Here is a 15,725-nt window from a genome sequence, read left to right as displayed (position 1 = left end):
TTAGGGTCTAGAATGATCCAAGAAGAAAATTGAGAAATGTACCATAAACGTTGATCATCTGAAGAAAATAGAGTTGATGATCATGGAGATGATAAGGAAGGATGAATTGGTGTTGTGGGTGCTTCAGATGGTCCGTGGCGGCGATGGCCAGCAACAGTAGTGGTGGAGGATGATCCCTTTTGCTTCTTTGACGATTCTGCCATTTGATGAAGTTTTAGTGAATTTCAATCAGTAGAATTGAAAGAGGAGTGAAAATGATGAAGATTGGGCTTTGCGGGACGTGTTTTGGTTAAGAATTGAAGAAGATATGAAGGTTTGAAGATTAGGGATGAAGGAGGCACGAAGAGGAGAGGTTGGCTGCGCAGCGTGACTAGTTTTCGTAAGTATTTATAGAGGAGGACGTGATGTAATCGATTACAAGGTTTGGAAATCGATTACAGGAGTAGTAAGCCTTCTGGTAATCGATTACAGATTATTGTAATCGATTACAGGCTATCTATTCTTGTGTAATCGATTACACTTAATGGTAATCGATTACCAGAACACAAACTAGGCTAGTTCTAAAAATTATCTATGTCCATGCTAAAAACATCTAACAATATCAATCATCACTACTAATATGTATTTAATTCAATCATTCAAACATCAAACACACAATAATGCATCAATCAAACATAATAACAAGAATTTAAGCAAAATCAAGCAAAGTAACATACTTAACACAAACAATCAATCATTAAGAATAGATTATTCAATCAATTAATCCTTATTTATCCAAAATCACTAATATCTAAGAGGCCTAATTCCCTTCTAATAGAGAAGAATGTTTCTTTGGGGAAAGGTTTTGTGAAGATATCAGCAAGTTGATTCTTTGTATCAACAAACTCTAGCACACAATCTCCTTTTAGAACATAATCTTTTAGAAAATGGTGCCTAATTTCTATATGTTTGGTTCTAGAATGTTGAACTGGATTTTTGGATAAATTTATTGCACTGGTATTATCACACCTAATTGGTATATGATCAAGAAGGATTCCATAGTCAGATAGTTGTTGCTTCATCCATGAAATTTGGGCACAACAACTGCCAACAGAAATATATTTCACTTCAGGAGTAGATAAAGCAACACTATTTTGTTTCTTACTATGCCATGATACAAGGGCAGATCCAATAAATTGACATGTCCCACTAATGCTTTTTCTATCAGTTTTGGATCCGGAAAAGTCAGAATCAGAGTATCCTATTAAGTTACAAGTTGAGTTCTTAGGATACCATAATCCTAAATTGATTGTTCCTACTAGGTATCTTATGATCCTTTTTACTGCACTCAAATGTGATTGTTTGGGATTAGATTGGAACCTAGCACACATGCATACACTAAACATGATATCAGGTCTACTAGCAGATAAATAGAGAAGAGATCCAATCATACCTCGATATTGTTTCATGTCTATAGACTGACCGGATTCATCTTTATCTAAATAACAGTCAGTACTCATAGGTGTAGCCATGTGTCTTGCACTTTCCATATCAAATCTTTTGATCAATTCTTTGCAGTATTTTGCTTGGTTGACAAATATACCTTCTTTAGTTTGCTTGATTTGTAACCCCAGGAAGTAATTTAGTTCTCCCATCATTGACATCTCAAATTCGCTTTGCATATCAAGAGAAAACTCCTTGCACAATGAATCGTTAGTAGATCCAAATATTATATCATCAACATATATTTGAACTAACAGAATATCATCATACTTTCTCTTTATGAATAGTGTGGTACCCACTTTTCCTCTAGAAAAATATTTTTCTAAAAGAAATTTACTTAGACGTTCATACCATGCCCTTGGGGCTTGTTTCAAACCATATAAAGCCTTTTTCAATCTATAAACATGATTTGACTTATATGATATTTCAAATCCTGGAGGTTGTTCAACATATACTTCTTCTTGAATTAAGCCATTTAGAAAAGCACTTTTAACATCCATTTGATAAAGCTTAAAATTCATTATAGATGCATAGGCTAAAAGCATTCTAATGGCTTCTAATCTTGCAACTGGAGAATATGTTTCTTCATAATCTATACCTTCTTCTTGATTGTATCCTTTTGCAACTAATCTAGCCTTATTCCTAATGATTATGCCATGTTCATCTAACTTATTCCTAAATACCCATTTTGTTCCTATGATAGGGCAATTTTCAGGTTTCTTTACTAATTCCCACACATTGTTTCTTTCAAACTGATTTAGTTCTTCTTGCATAGCAACTATCCAATGATCATCTAATATGGCTTCATTTATATTTCTAGGTTCAATCATAGATAAAAAAGCCATATTATTGCATAAATCTTTAAGAGAATGTCTAGTTGTTACCCCTTTTGAGATATCACCAATAATGTTGTCAAGGGGATGATCTTCTTCGGGAGGATCTTCATTGCTTCCTTTCCCTTTCCCTTTAGAATCTTGTCCATGAATATGCATTCATTCTAAAGATTCTGCAACATCATCTAAAATATCCTTTCTCGGAGAAATAGCATTAGACTCATCAAAGGAAACATGAATAGATTCTTCAATAGTCATAGTTCTTTTATTATATATTCTATAAGCTTTACTATGCAAGGAATATCCAAGGAAAATTCCTTCATCTGACTTAGCATCAAATTTTCCTAAGTTTTCTTTACCATTGTTTAATACAAAGCATTTGCAACCAAAAACATGAAGATGTGAAATGTTGGGTTTTCTACCATTAAACAGTTCATATGGAGTTTTCTTTAAAATAGGTCTTATTAAAGCCCTATTCATGATATAACATGCAGTATTAACGGCTTCAGCCCAAAAATATCTTGGAAGAGGAGTATCATTCAATAAGGTTCTAGCAATCTCTTCCATTTTGTTGAGGGGTTCTAGGTGCAGAAAAATTATGTTCAATGTCATGCTTTTCACAAAATAAATCAAATTCTTTATTTTCAAACTCACCCCCATGATCACTCCTAATAGATATAAATTCCCAAAAGGAAACTCAATAAATAGGCCTCCTATTTTTAATGGAGAGGGTTACCACTACTGGAAAACCCGAATGCAAATTTTTATTGAGGCAATACATTTAAACATTTGGGAAGCCATAGAAGTTGGACCTTATGTACCCACCATGGTGGCTGGTAATACAACAATAGAGAAACCTAGAGAAGAGTGATCTGAAGAAGAAAGAAGATTAGTGCAGTACAATTTAAAGGCTAAAAACATCATTACCTCTGCCCTAGGAATGGATGAATATTTTAGGGTGTCAAATTGTAAGAGTGCTAAGGATATGTGGGACACTCTACAAGTTACACATGAGGGAACAACTGATGTCAAAAGATCTAGGATAAATACTCTAACTCATGAGCATGAATTATTTAGGATAAAGACAAATGAAAGTATACATGATATGCAGAAAAGATTCACACATATTGTTAACCATCTTGCTTCATTAGGAAGAACTTTTCAAAATGAGGATCTTATAAATAAAGTATTAAGATGTTTAAGTAGAGAATGGCAACCAAAAGTAACAGCCATTACAGAATCTAGAGATTTGTCTATTATGTCTCTTGCTACTCTGTTTGGAAAATTACAGGAACATGAGATGGAGTTGCAAAGACTAAAATGATAAGAAGAAGAATGGAATTGCTCTTAAAGCCTCATCTTCAATCCAAGAGGAAAGTGACATAGAAGATTCAATTGATTTAGATGAAGATGAAGATCTTAGCCTCTTTGTCAAAAGATTCAACAAATTTATTAGAATGAGAGGAAATCAAAGAAGACAAAACTTCAAATCTAAAAGAAGAACTGAAGAGTCATCTCAAATCCCAAAATGCTTTGAGTGTAATCAACCCGGACATCTGAGGGCTGATTGTCCAATCTTTAAGAAGAAGATAGAGAAATCTGAAAAGAAAACTATTGGAGATAAGAAGGCAAAGAAGGCCTATATCACATGGGATGACAATGACTTAGAATCGTCTGATGATTCTGAAAAAGAAATGGTTAATCTATGTCTAATGGGCAAAGATTATGAAAGCGACGAAGAGGTAACATCTTCTAACAAATCTATTTCTTTTGATGAGTTACAAGATGCATTTGCTTAATTACATAGTGAATCAATTAAACTAGCAAAACTTGTCTCTTCATCTAAGAAAACAATTTCATAATTAGAGAAAGAAATTTCAAAATTAAACAAAGAAATAGATATTCTTAAAAATGAAGTTTCTATCTCTAAATCTAGTGATAAAGATTATGTTTCTACTATGACTAATGAAAAAGTAAATTCATGTAAATGTTGTAGTAAATATGTAGAAGAAATTAAAACGTCCTCAAAGAATTCGACATTCTTAGTCTCCATGATGGTGTCCCACTCAATCATATAACTCTTAAGAACTAGAAACCTATAGGCAGCATTATGTTCATCATAACCAATAAACAAGCAATTAGAAGTCTTAGATCCTATTTTCCTTTTATTTGGATCAGGTAACATCACTTTGGCTAGCCACCCCCACACTCTCAGATATTTCAGGTTTAGTTTATATCCATTCCATAACTCATAAAGGCTCAAACCTATTTTCTTATGCGGAATTCTATTTTGTTAAAAACAAGCAGTCAAAAAGGCTTCTCCCAAAGGCTGTTGGGAGCAAAGGAACTAACAAGTAAAGCATTCATCATTTCCTTAAGGGTTCTATTTTTCCTTCCAGCTACTCCATTTGACTCGGGTGAATATGGTAGGGTTAATTCATGAATTATACCTTTCTTTTCTCAAAAGTCATTAAACAAAGTGTACTCAAGACCCCTATCGGATCTTAGCCTCTTGATTTTTCTATTCAATTGATTTTCAACTTTGGCTATATGAGATAAGAACATATCAAACGCTTCATCTTTGTGTTTGTCGCAACCTACCCTTCGGCGGGAGGGCGAGGCGAGCTTCACGGATGCGTCTTCCAAAAAAGAAAACGCGTAGGAGTTGCCACCAAAGTTTATTTGAGGAAAATGTTAGAAAAAAACAAAAAAAAAGGGTCTACGAATTTCAAAGAAAAAGGGTTCGGGAGTTGTCTACACACGGGGAAGGTATTAGCACCCCACGCTTCCATCACAAGGGGCGGCAACCTTTAATCGAGTGTGAAAAATCATGACTTCAATATTTATTTATTTTCCCTTTTTTATGTTTTTACTTTTTTGGGGGTCGACAAGAGCGTTGCCCTTGCTCCTACGTATCCTCAAGTGCGATGAGGAACTCAGACCTACGTAGTTCTTTAAAAACAAGAAAGTTGTGTGTTTAGTTGATTTTAAACTTTTGAAAGGTTCATTTTAACTAACAAAAATAAAAGAGACTGTTAAGGCGTTGGACCTTGAACGGATTCAAATGACTTTTGTGGATAAAAACTCAATTACATGTCGATTTCATCTTGGTTTCACTTATTTACTTTCAATCTCATTAAAAAGATGATTTGTGATGTAAATGATCGGTCAAAACTCACTTTACAAGAAGAAAAGAGATTACTGATGGTAGAAGAATGAGATGAAGATGTGCAAATCAACAAAGAGGACCCCTATGGGTGCATAGATTGTATCCAAATACTTAAAATAAATACTAACCAGATGACGAACGAAGAACACCCAATGAAGAACAGTGTAGAAGTCGATTACGGTCGCAATTCAGTAGCGCCTCGGCCTAGTTTTTCTTTTCTTTCTTCTTCTTCTCTTCAAATTTCCCTAAATCCTTTCAATATTTGAAAGCCGAACCCTTTCTTCATCCCCCATCATGCTTATTTATAGGAAATTAGGGGGTTTTGGTGGATTTGTAGCTCGCCCAGGCGAGCTGTTGCTTCAACCTGAAGTAACCTTGCTGATGAGAATCCTGAAACTGGCCAAATACAGGCTAAAGGCCCAAGTGGAGAAGGACAAAGCCCCCGAGTGGAGAAGGATGAAGGCCCAAGTGGAAAAGGATGAAGGCCCAGAGGCAAATACACTATCAAGACTATCCAAGTTGTTGTCCCAAATCAAATTCGTTACTCAGTTTGTGATAATTATATTGTCTTTCCTTTTATTTTATATTACCTTGTGTGTCTAATTTGGTCCATCCAGGAACTTAAGAGGGAACACGAGTGATAAAAGGCAAGAGGGAATACATTACACAAAAGCCTATATTGAGAGCATCAAACACGAGTGAACTACCATCAAAGAGAGAAACACGTGAGTAGAGTGTGGTGAGGTCCTGAATCTTTTTTTAAATTACTGCCAAATTCTTTGTTCCTTAATCATGGCAGGAGCTGGTGACAATGGTGGTGTATATCATCAACTGGACAGATTTCAGCGCTTATTACTGGACGCGATGACTACACAAATGCAACGTTTGTTGAAACGTAACAATGAAGAGCTCTACAGGCGAATAGGAGGACTAGAGCACCAAATGAATCCAAATGCTGGGAGACCTTATGGTGGCAGTAGAAGGGTCAATGATGGATCGAACCGAATAGAGGGGCAAGATAGAATTGAGGGAGTAAAACTCAATGTATCCTCTTTTAAAGGCAGGAGTGACCCAGACGCCTACCTTACCTGGGAGATGAAGATTCGGCATGCATTCTCCTACAATGATTATCTGGAAGAGCAGAAGGAGAAGTTAGCAGCAACTACATTCTCAGACTATGCCCTTGTTTGGTGGAAGAAAAATCAAAGAGAGATGAAGAGAGAAGAAGGGCGGGAGATAGATACATGGACTGAGATGAGAAGGGTTATGCGAAAGAGGTATGTTCCAACTAGCTACAGTAGAACCATGCGACAGAAACTCCAGATGTTATCCTAGGGAAGTTTGATTGTTGAGGACAAGGAGATGGAGATGGCACTAGTGAGGGCCAACATTGAAGAGGACACCAAAGCAGTGCATGATGGATTCACCAACAAGATTTCTTTCCAGCACCATGACCATAAAATTATTCTTAAACCTCTATCCCTTAGAGAAGTGTGTGATGACCAAATCAGAAGGAGAGAAAAGAGAGAACGAGAGAAAAAAAATAGTGAGGCACCACAGAGGAATAGAAAAAGGAAGAGTGATACACTTGAGAGATGGAGTGATACACAAGAGAGAGAGTGATAATTCTATTCAGTTAACTATTTATGTTTCTCCTAGTGTTCAACCCTTATTGCAGGAATTTGTAGATGTCTTTCCCAAGGAGATTCCTCATGGACTGCCACCTTCAAGTAGCATAGAACATCAAGTTGATCTCCTTCCAGAAGCTTCATTGCCTAACAAGCCAACTTACAATAGCAAGCCCCAAGAGACTCAGCATAAGGATGCATAGGCCAAAGTTGAGTATGTGAAAAGATTGTATGACCAAGTGAAGGTGTAAATTGCAAAGAAGAATGAAAGCTATGCCAAGCAAGCCACCAAGAATAGGAAGGAAGTGGTACTTGAACCCGGTGATGATCTTGGACATTTGAGGGCAAATGCTTTCCAAGAAGGAGGGAATGATGAGAATCCTGAAACTAGCCAAATACAGGCTAAAGGCCCAAGTGGAGAAGGACAAAGCCCCCGAATGGAGAAGGATGAAGGCCCAAGTGGAGAAGGATGAAGGTCTAGAGGCAAAGACACTATCAAGATTATTAATTGTTGCTGAAGGCCCAGATTAATTTGAAGGCCCACAATAAATATGTTCTATTTTTTTATTTATAATTTTTTTGGCCCATACTGTTTTGAAGGTCCATGTCTATTTTTATCTTTTTGTTCAGATACACTATAAGTATTGGTTTTTGTTTTCAATAAAAGGACTTTTGGCATTTTCATAAAATTTGGTGAGAGCTTCTCTCTGGGTTCCTTGTTGAACCAATCTCAAACTTATCAAGGTAATCCTTGTGGCGTCTACCCTGACTTATCTTCCCTTTTTGGAAGTGGTGTCATCCAGAACTCCATAGCCTGTATCAAATGTTCCTCCCCGTAAGGTTCACATCACTTGTTCACCTAGGGGTAAGAAAAAGCTTTAAAATGACCCTTTTGCCCTCCCTTTTGGGTATTTTCCGCATTCTTTACTGAAACATCAAATAATCTTTTGTCTTGCGCAGCTACTAGTGTCGAACAGCTCAATTCGGCTAGCGAAAATCAAAATGTTAGTGAATGATAGTCCCCAGACGAAATTAGGGTCTGACAGTTGCCCTTCTTTACTTATCTTTTATTGAAAATGAAAAGGTAAGTAAAGATAAGGACACTAATTTCATCCCAGCAGTCTTGCTATCCAACTGACAGCTAGCGAGAACCAAAGCAGTGAGACCTGTCAAAAGAAAAAAATGTATGAAGTATCAAGTGCACCAAACAAAAGACTTTGAAGTCTTGAAATGTAAAGAAGACGTTGAAGTCTCAACAAAAGGCATTGAAGTCTTGACAAAAGACTTTGATAGTCTTTGAAATGTAAAGAAGACATTGATAGTCTTGACAAAAGACTCTGATAGTCTTGGAAATGTAAAAAAGACAATGATAGTCTTGACAAAAGACTCTGATAGTCTTGGAAATGTAAAGAAGACATTGAAGTCTCGACAAAAGACTCTGATAGTCTTTGAAATGTAAAGGCAGAAGACATTGATAGTCTCTGCAAGACAAAAGACTTTGATAGTCTTTGAAAAGTAAAGGCAGAAGACATTGAAGTCTCTGCAAGACAAAAAACTTTGATAGTCTTTGAAATCTTTCACTAAAACGTGAACATGCTTAGCAAAGAGACAAACGCCCAAACCGATCTGAACAACATACAGTTTTTTGAAGAAAAATAATGTGACTAATTGGAAATGAAAGCACGCAGATAGAATTTCTCATAACCAAAAATGAGATGTAAGACATTAGCATTTCGTTTCTGAAAGAACATTAGAAGAAACATCGGTTCTAACCGAATAGAGGAAAACCGCTCAAGGTGTATAAAGTATCACACATGCAAGTGTTTCATCTTAATTCCAAACCACATATATGTCATATATTGACTTTGCAAGTCATTTCCCATCAAATCAAGGATAATATGCATAATCATCATGGATCAATAGGACTTTATAAGGTCGGAATCTGGTAGGAAATTTGGCTTTGGTTGTTCTGGCCTTTTCCCCTTTCTGTTTCCTTTTCTCTTTGGTTTGGTGGCAAAACAAGAGAGCGGACACAAAGATTTGGTTAGTAACTAAAGCAGGCGATCACTTTACACATCCCCCGGGTTTTAACCAAGTTATTATTGCTCTTTTTTTTTCTTATATTATTTCCTTTCCGACAATTCTGCACATTGTTCAGATATTGTCTAGTCCAAAGAACTTGTTTTTTTTTTCCTATTTTCCTTTACTTTTCTTCTATCTTGATTGATTGATTCTTTCTCTTTCATTTTCTTTCTTTTTTCTTTCCTTTGGTGTTCTTGTTCTTTATGGTTTTCTTTTGCTATTTTTTTTTTCGTTTTGACAAACACCTCTAACCCAAGATAATATAAGCTTCGCTTGGAAGACCCTCCTGCTTTCTCATCCTAAGGTAAGGTTGGAAATTTCCATCCTAGGTCAAGGTTATGGCAAAAAGTTGATGTTTGGCTCAAAAGTCCTGCAAATGGTGGGACATAATGTATGTTGGGATATTTGTTTGGCCAATGACTCAGAAAGAAGGGAATGCCCAAATCATTTCCACAAAATGCATATTAAGATAATTAGAAATTCATGCAAAATTAACCATAGAACATTCCATGCGGACACTCAAATATAAGGCTTTGTGGCCACACAAACACTAAGGCTTAGGGTTCGTTTCCACATTCAAGCCAACCAGTGTTTCAACGATTGCTTTTTTATCAAGTCATACAAAACATCCGAGTCCATTTTGGCATTCGGGAAAGTCTTTTATTGTTTTCACCCTCTAGGCGCACATTTCTTTTTTTTTTTTAAAAAAAACCTTTTGTGTTTTTATCCGCGAATTTTCCAAAGAAAATTGGTGATCATTTCTTTTCCAAAAGCATGTTTGTTTAGTTTTTTTTAGAAAAGGTTTGAATCCTAGGCAAAGTTATCACCCGAGATGATTATACTTATCAAAGGAACAAATGGCTCATGAACAAAAAGAAACCATACACAAATCCCTTTTTTGTTTAGTTTTTTGTCTGTTTCAGACAACCCATCACAATGAAATAACACGACAACATACTGGAAGCGATAAACTAGAGACGAGTTCCATCACAATGAAATAATATGTCAACATACTGGAAGCGATAAAGTCAAGTTCCATCACAATGAGATAACAAACAAATACTGAAAGCGGTAAAAACAAAATAAAGATGAGTTTACAATTTTAAGCGATCCTGGTCAAGCGGCTCAGCCTCCTCAAAGGAAGAAGTCCATCACATCGGCCATGTCATCGTCTTCCTAAGATCTATCTTCATCTCCTGGGGCCCCTGCGGGTCCTGCCCCTGCCTGAAAATTGGGCCTATCTCCAGGCCATGCAATTGTGGCCCCGAACTGCTCGGGAGTAGGCCACAAGTAAGGATTGGGATCCTGGCCCTACTGATGCAGGATGTACTAGTAAAAACTCTCATTCAACTACACTTGACCCCTATGATTGGCCGCCTGCTGGTCAGCCACATGCTGCATATAGAGTTCCATCCTCTACATGTGACCAGAGATGGACTCTAGGGATGGTGGCTACTATAGAGGCGGCGGTGGTTACTGTAGAGGCGGCGGTGGTGCATCTGCGGCTAGCTAATGGTTCTGCCCCTGCTGTTGTGCTTGCCTTGGCATGCAGTACTTTTCTATGAAAGACCTATTAATGGGAGGTCGGATAAGCTTTGTGGGCGTAACCAACAACCCATTAAACTAGAAGAGACCCGTGATCAAGGCCAGAAACCCTAGTGCTCTATTGGACTTTTCTGGGTCCACTGGGTGTCTTGGAGGTGCGATCCCTGCAAATTGGTAAATGGCGTCCGAGTTTAGTTGGGCCTCATGAATACTAACCTGAGTCAAAATGGCGTAGACCAGCTGGCACTTCGCCAAGGGAAGATCAGAACTATGATCGCTGGGGAGGATGTTGCTGAGAAGCAGTGTCATCCAGATCTGTGTCAAGGTGGTCATGCTAGTGCTCATGATCCGCACCCGCCTTCCCGTCATGTTGCGCGTGAAGTCCTATCCCAGAATGCATAGCAGCTGGCCTATGGCCTCCTCATCAAACCCTGAAGCCTGGCTCCTCCTCTCGCTGAACTCGCAATGTTGCCCCTCTTCCAGGACCAACGGATGCCCCAAGAACTAATTAATGACATCTTCATCAAAAGGGACCCATTGGCCTCGGACCCAGGAGCGCTTATCCCTAACTCCCTCCTCTGTGGGCAATGCATTAGTGTAGAATTCCATGACTATTTCCAGGTCATATTTAGCCATGGGCCCTGTGAGTTGAGTCCATTGCCGCCTAGCAACTTCCTCTTGAAACTCAGTGTATTCTCCTTCCCTCAGTTGGACCCGTCTCTCCTTGAGGAAAGACCAACTCTTGATCGCTTCAAAGTGGCATTGGTGTTACTCACTTTGGAACCAGTGTCCATCAAATTCTATGTCTGCTTGTGGAGTCGCACTGGATCCTTCTCCCGTGGCGTCCTTCCCTGCCCTCTTAGAAAGAAGCTTCTTTGGAGCCATTGCCTGCAAAGGCACAACCATAAAAAGTTAGCTTGCACGAAATCCACAACCATTATTTCATTTATCTTAAGCAAGCAAAAGCCAACCAATTTTGGATGGTGTATGTTTCTTTTTTCTTTTTTTTTTCTTAATCGCAAGTGTTACCATGCAACTAATTAAAACCAATCATACTCCATTGCAAAGTGCCTATCATAGTGTAGCAAGCTCAACCAATAATTAGGCTAGTTCCAACCAATCACTTTTACATATTCATGTAATTTATGTATTTTGCATTCAAAACAAATTCTAGATTTCTAAGCCTAGCTCATGCTCTTGGCATTTTGATCTAACAACCTAAGTTACTCACACATTCTAAATGATGGCTATACATGCATAAACTCATTTCACACTTAAATTCCAAGACAAAACATGAAATGGTTATTGAGGCATTTCATCGAACGGTTGGTGGGCGCATGTTCAAGCATGTAAAAATGAGGAATGGAGAACAATACGACATGCCAATCTACAATAGGATCAAGGATAGGCCTAGGGCCATCCATCGCAGCCCCTAATCAAGCATTCAAGTCACGGATTCACAAACAATTTGTCTCACAAAATTGCAAAGAACATAACAAATAAAGCACCAAGATACCACAATGGAAAGGTAAAATTTGAATGGAGATGGTACTTACTTGCTTGAGATGAAATAAATGAAAGCAAAAGTGCACAAAGGAAGCTTGGGGCTGCTGCCAATGGTGGCTCCCGTAAGCTTGTTGAAGGTTCTTGAGCTTTGGGAAAGAAATGGGGTGAAAATGGCTTCACCCCCCCCCCCCCCTTTAAGTTTTCTCATCAAACCACGCTCGCCCAAGCGAGCTGATTTCAATTTTTTTTTTGCAAAAATATTTTTTGCAAAGTTGTGTTATTCATTGTTATATTTTCTCTCTAAAAATCCTATAATTGCATATAAACTTAGGCGAATTCAGGATATAATTCAAGAAAACGAACAAGTATGAAAAAGGAAATTAAAGAGCAAATTTAGAGATACTAGGCTGCCTCCTAGGAGCGCTTCTTTAATGTCTTTAGCCGAACGCAGGGTGATGATCAATCGATCATGGGCCTAACACCTATTCGTACTTGCCCCTAAGTTGGGACAAAGAAAGTGGCATTATGCAAAACATGCAAAACAATAATACAAGATGCTTGCATTACCTTTCACTTCCCCTAGTGCTTACTCAAATTGGTGTGGTGTTAACCATCACTCAAAATGACTATTATTCATCTTTCGATTTGAAGGATCTCGGATGACAAGATGCAAATGCATGCATGTTTATGATCGAAGGTAAAAAAAACGTAACAATTAAATAGGTGTTGATGTAAGCTCCATTGGATCTTGTAGGCCTAGGATCTTCTTCGTCAATGGATTCCTTTGCTTCTTGGAAGATGAATGGCAGCGGAATGGAGAAGGAGGAGAGAGAGGAGACGCCACTTTAAGGAGAAGATGAGTCTAGAAGAAGCTCATCACCATAGGAGACCATGGATAAGAGCTTGGAGGAAGAAGGAGATGAATGAAGGGAGAGGAAGAGAAGAGCACGAATTTTGTGCTCTAAAAGAGCTCTAAAATCTGAAGTTTAATTTTCAAATGATCAAAGTTCAAAAAATGCACACACATGACCTCTATTTATAGCCTAAGTGTCACAAAATTAGAGGGAAATTTGAATTTCTATTCAAATTTTACATGAATTTGAAATTGAATTTGTGGAGCCAAAATTTCACTAATTATGATTAGTGAATTTTAGCTATGGTTCAGCCCACTAATCCAAGATCAAGTCCAAGATTCTCCACTAAGTGTGCTTAGGTGTCATGAGGCAAGTAAAGCATGAAGGACATGCACAAAGTGTGACTATATGATGTGGCAATGAGGTGTAGCAAGCAAATGCTCACCTCCCCCTCTAAAATTTAATTGGATTGGGCTTCTCCTAATTCAATTAAATTTATTTACCAACACACACATCAAATATTCACTCAATGCATGTGAAGTTACAAAACTACCCCTAATACAAAAACTAGTCTAGGTGCCCTAAAATACAAGGGTTGAAAAATCCTACATTTCAAGGGTACCCTACCTACATTATGGAGCTCTAAATACAAAGCCCAAAAATAATGAAACCTTAATCAAATATGTACAAAGATAAGTGGGCTCATATTTAGCCCATGGGCCCGAAATCTATCCTAAGGCTCATGAGAACCCTAGGGCCTTCTCTTGTATCTCTGGCCCAATCTACTTGGAGTCTTCTATCCAATGCCCTTACGGGGTAGGATTGCATCAGGTGTTATCGTGTTCAATTTTACTTAAACGCTTGTGGCACCCCATTGATCAAGCCGAATGGCTCCAGATTTAGTGAGCAAGATCGAGTGTATGTTCTTAAAGACACTAAAAGTAAAGGACACAACACTGGAGGTAGAAATGCAAATCATTAACCCACATTTATTAATGCTGCGATTTGGTTTACAAAAAGATTTCAAGACTTGGAGATTCCAATGAGTCCTTGAGGACGACCAGACGTTGAGCCTTCTAATTGCCCCAGGCGTTATGCATAATATCGCTTGACGATGTCGGAGTTCACAGGCGAAGGCAGCTCTTCGTCATCCATGTTTGTAAGAAACAATGCTCCTCCCGAAAAAGCCTTCTTCACAACAAATGGTCCTTCATAGTTGGGGGCCCATTTCCCTCTGTGGTCCTTTTGAGCCTGTGATACTTTCTTTAGGACAAGATCTCCCTTGCTGAACTTGCGTGGTGCACCCTCTTGTCAAAAGCATTCTTCACCCTGCTTTGATATAGTTGCCTATGACTCATGGCGGCCAATCTCTTACCCTCGATAAGATTCAACTGATCAAAGCGAGCTTGGACCCATTTTGATTATTCCAACTCCGACTATGCTAGGATTCTCAAAGAAAGAACCTTCACTTCAAATGGGAGCACAACCTCCATCCCGTACACCAAAGAGAAAGGGATTGCCCCTGTAGACGTGCGCACCAAAGTTCGATAACCATGCAATGCAAAGGGGAGCATCTCGTGCCAATCCTTGTATGACACGATCATCTTCTGGACTATCTTCTTGATATTTTTATTAGTAGCCTCAACTGCCCCATTCATCTTAGGCCTGTAATGTGTGGAATTATGGTGTTGGATCTTGAAATTCTCACACATCTCCTTCATTATCTTGTTGTTTAGATTGGTGACATTATCGGTGATAATTTTCTTGGGCAACCCATATCGGCAAATTATCTCCCTTTTGATGAATCTAATCACCACACTCCTAGTCACACTAGCATATGAAGCTGCTTCAACCCATTTGGTGAAGTAGTCAATGGCGACTAAGATGAAGCGATGTCCATTTGAAGCCTTAAGCTCAATGGCTCTGATCATGTCTATGCCCCACATAGAGAATGGCCAAGGTGCTGCCAAGACATTCAAGGGTATGGGTGGGGCATTAACATTATTAGTGAAGGCCTGGCACTTATGGCATCTCCTCACATGAGCACAACAATCGCTCTCCATAGTGAGCTAGTAATACCCCGCTCTCAAAATTTTCCAGGCCACGACATGTCCATTGGCATGCGTTCCAAAGGATCCCTCATGCACCTCTACCAGCATTTGCTCAACCTCTTTGGCATCCACACATCGAAGCAGTACCATGTCATGGTTCCTCTTGTATAGGATATCCCCACTCAGGAAGAAGTCTGCCGCCAACCTTCGCAACGTTCTCTTGTTGTTGTCAGAGGCCTCATGCGAGTATTCCTTGTCTTCGATGTATCATTTGATATCAAAGTACGAAGGCTTACCATTTTTCTCTTCCTCTATTAAGTAGCAATGTGTAAGGCTTTCCACGACATTTGAATTTGATACAGCAAATCTCCATGCGGGCTTAGCTAGAACAGGGATGCTAGTGTGGCAAGGGCATCGGCCATATGATTTTCCTCTCTAGGAATGTGATGAAAAGATATGTCACCAAAGAATTCCATCAACTTCCTAATGTAAGCTTAGTAAGGCACCAACTTATGGTCCCTGGTCTCCCATTCACCCTTCAACTGGTGAATTACCAATGCCAAGTCCTCGTATAC

At 38.6% G+C, this 15,725-nt stretch overlaps 1 protein-coding gene across 1 annotated transcript; it reads right to left on the bottom strand.

Moving 5' to 3' along the window:
- Positions 1-11,507: 11,507 nt before the first annotated feature.
- On the bottom strand, positions 11,508-15,162 carry LOC102670223 (uncharacterized protein K02A2.6-like). The gene is made up of 2 exons (XM_006605024.1): positions 14,563-15,162; positions 11,508-11,627 (listed from the first exon to the last, which is right to left on the bottom strand). The coding sequence occupies exons 1-2, from the start codon at positions 15,160-15,162 to the stop codon at positions 11,508-11,510; spliced, it is 720 nt and encodes a 239-aa protein (XP_006605087.1).
- Positions 15,163-15,725: the final 563 nt, after the last annotated feature.

The sequence above is a fragment of the Glycine max genome, chromosome 19 (assembly GCF_000004515.6).
Source record: "Glycine max cultivar Williams 82 chromosome 19, Glycine_max_v4.0, whole genome shotgun sequence".
Taxonomy (NCBI): Eukaryota; Viridiplantae; Streptophyta; class Magnoliopsida; order Fabales; family Fabaceae; genus Glycine; species Glycine max.
The sequence above is the reverse complement of the archived record's forward strand: the minus strand, read 5'-3'. Positions and strand labels throughout refer to the sequence as shown.

Coding starts and splice junctions, on each gene's coding strand:
- LOC102670223 (XM_006605024.1), bottom strand. CDS start 15,162: ATGGAGAGCGATTGTTGTGCTCATGTGAGGAGATGCCATAAGTGCCAG. Junction 11,628..14,562: donor TGCTCCCATTTGAAGTGAAG/GTTCTTTCTTTG, acceptor GTGCCTTTGCAG/GCAATGGCTCCAAAGAAGCT.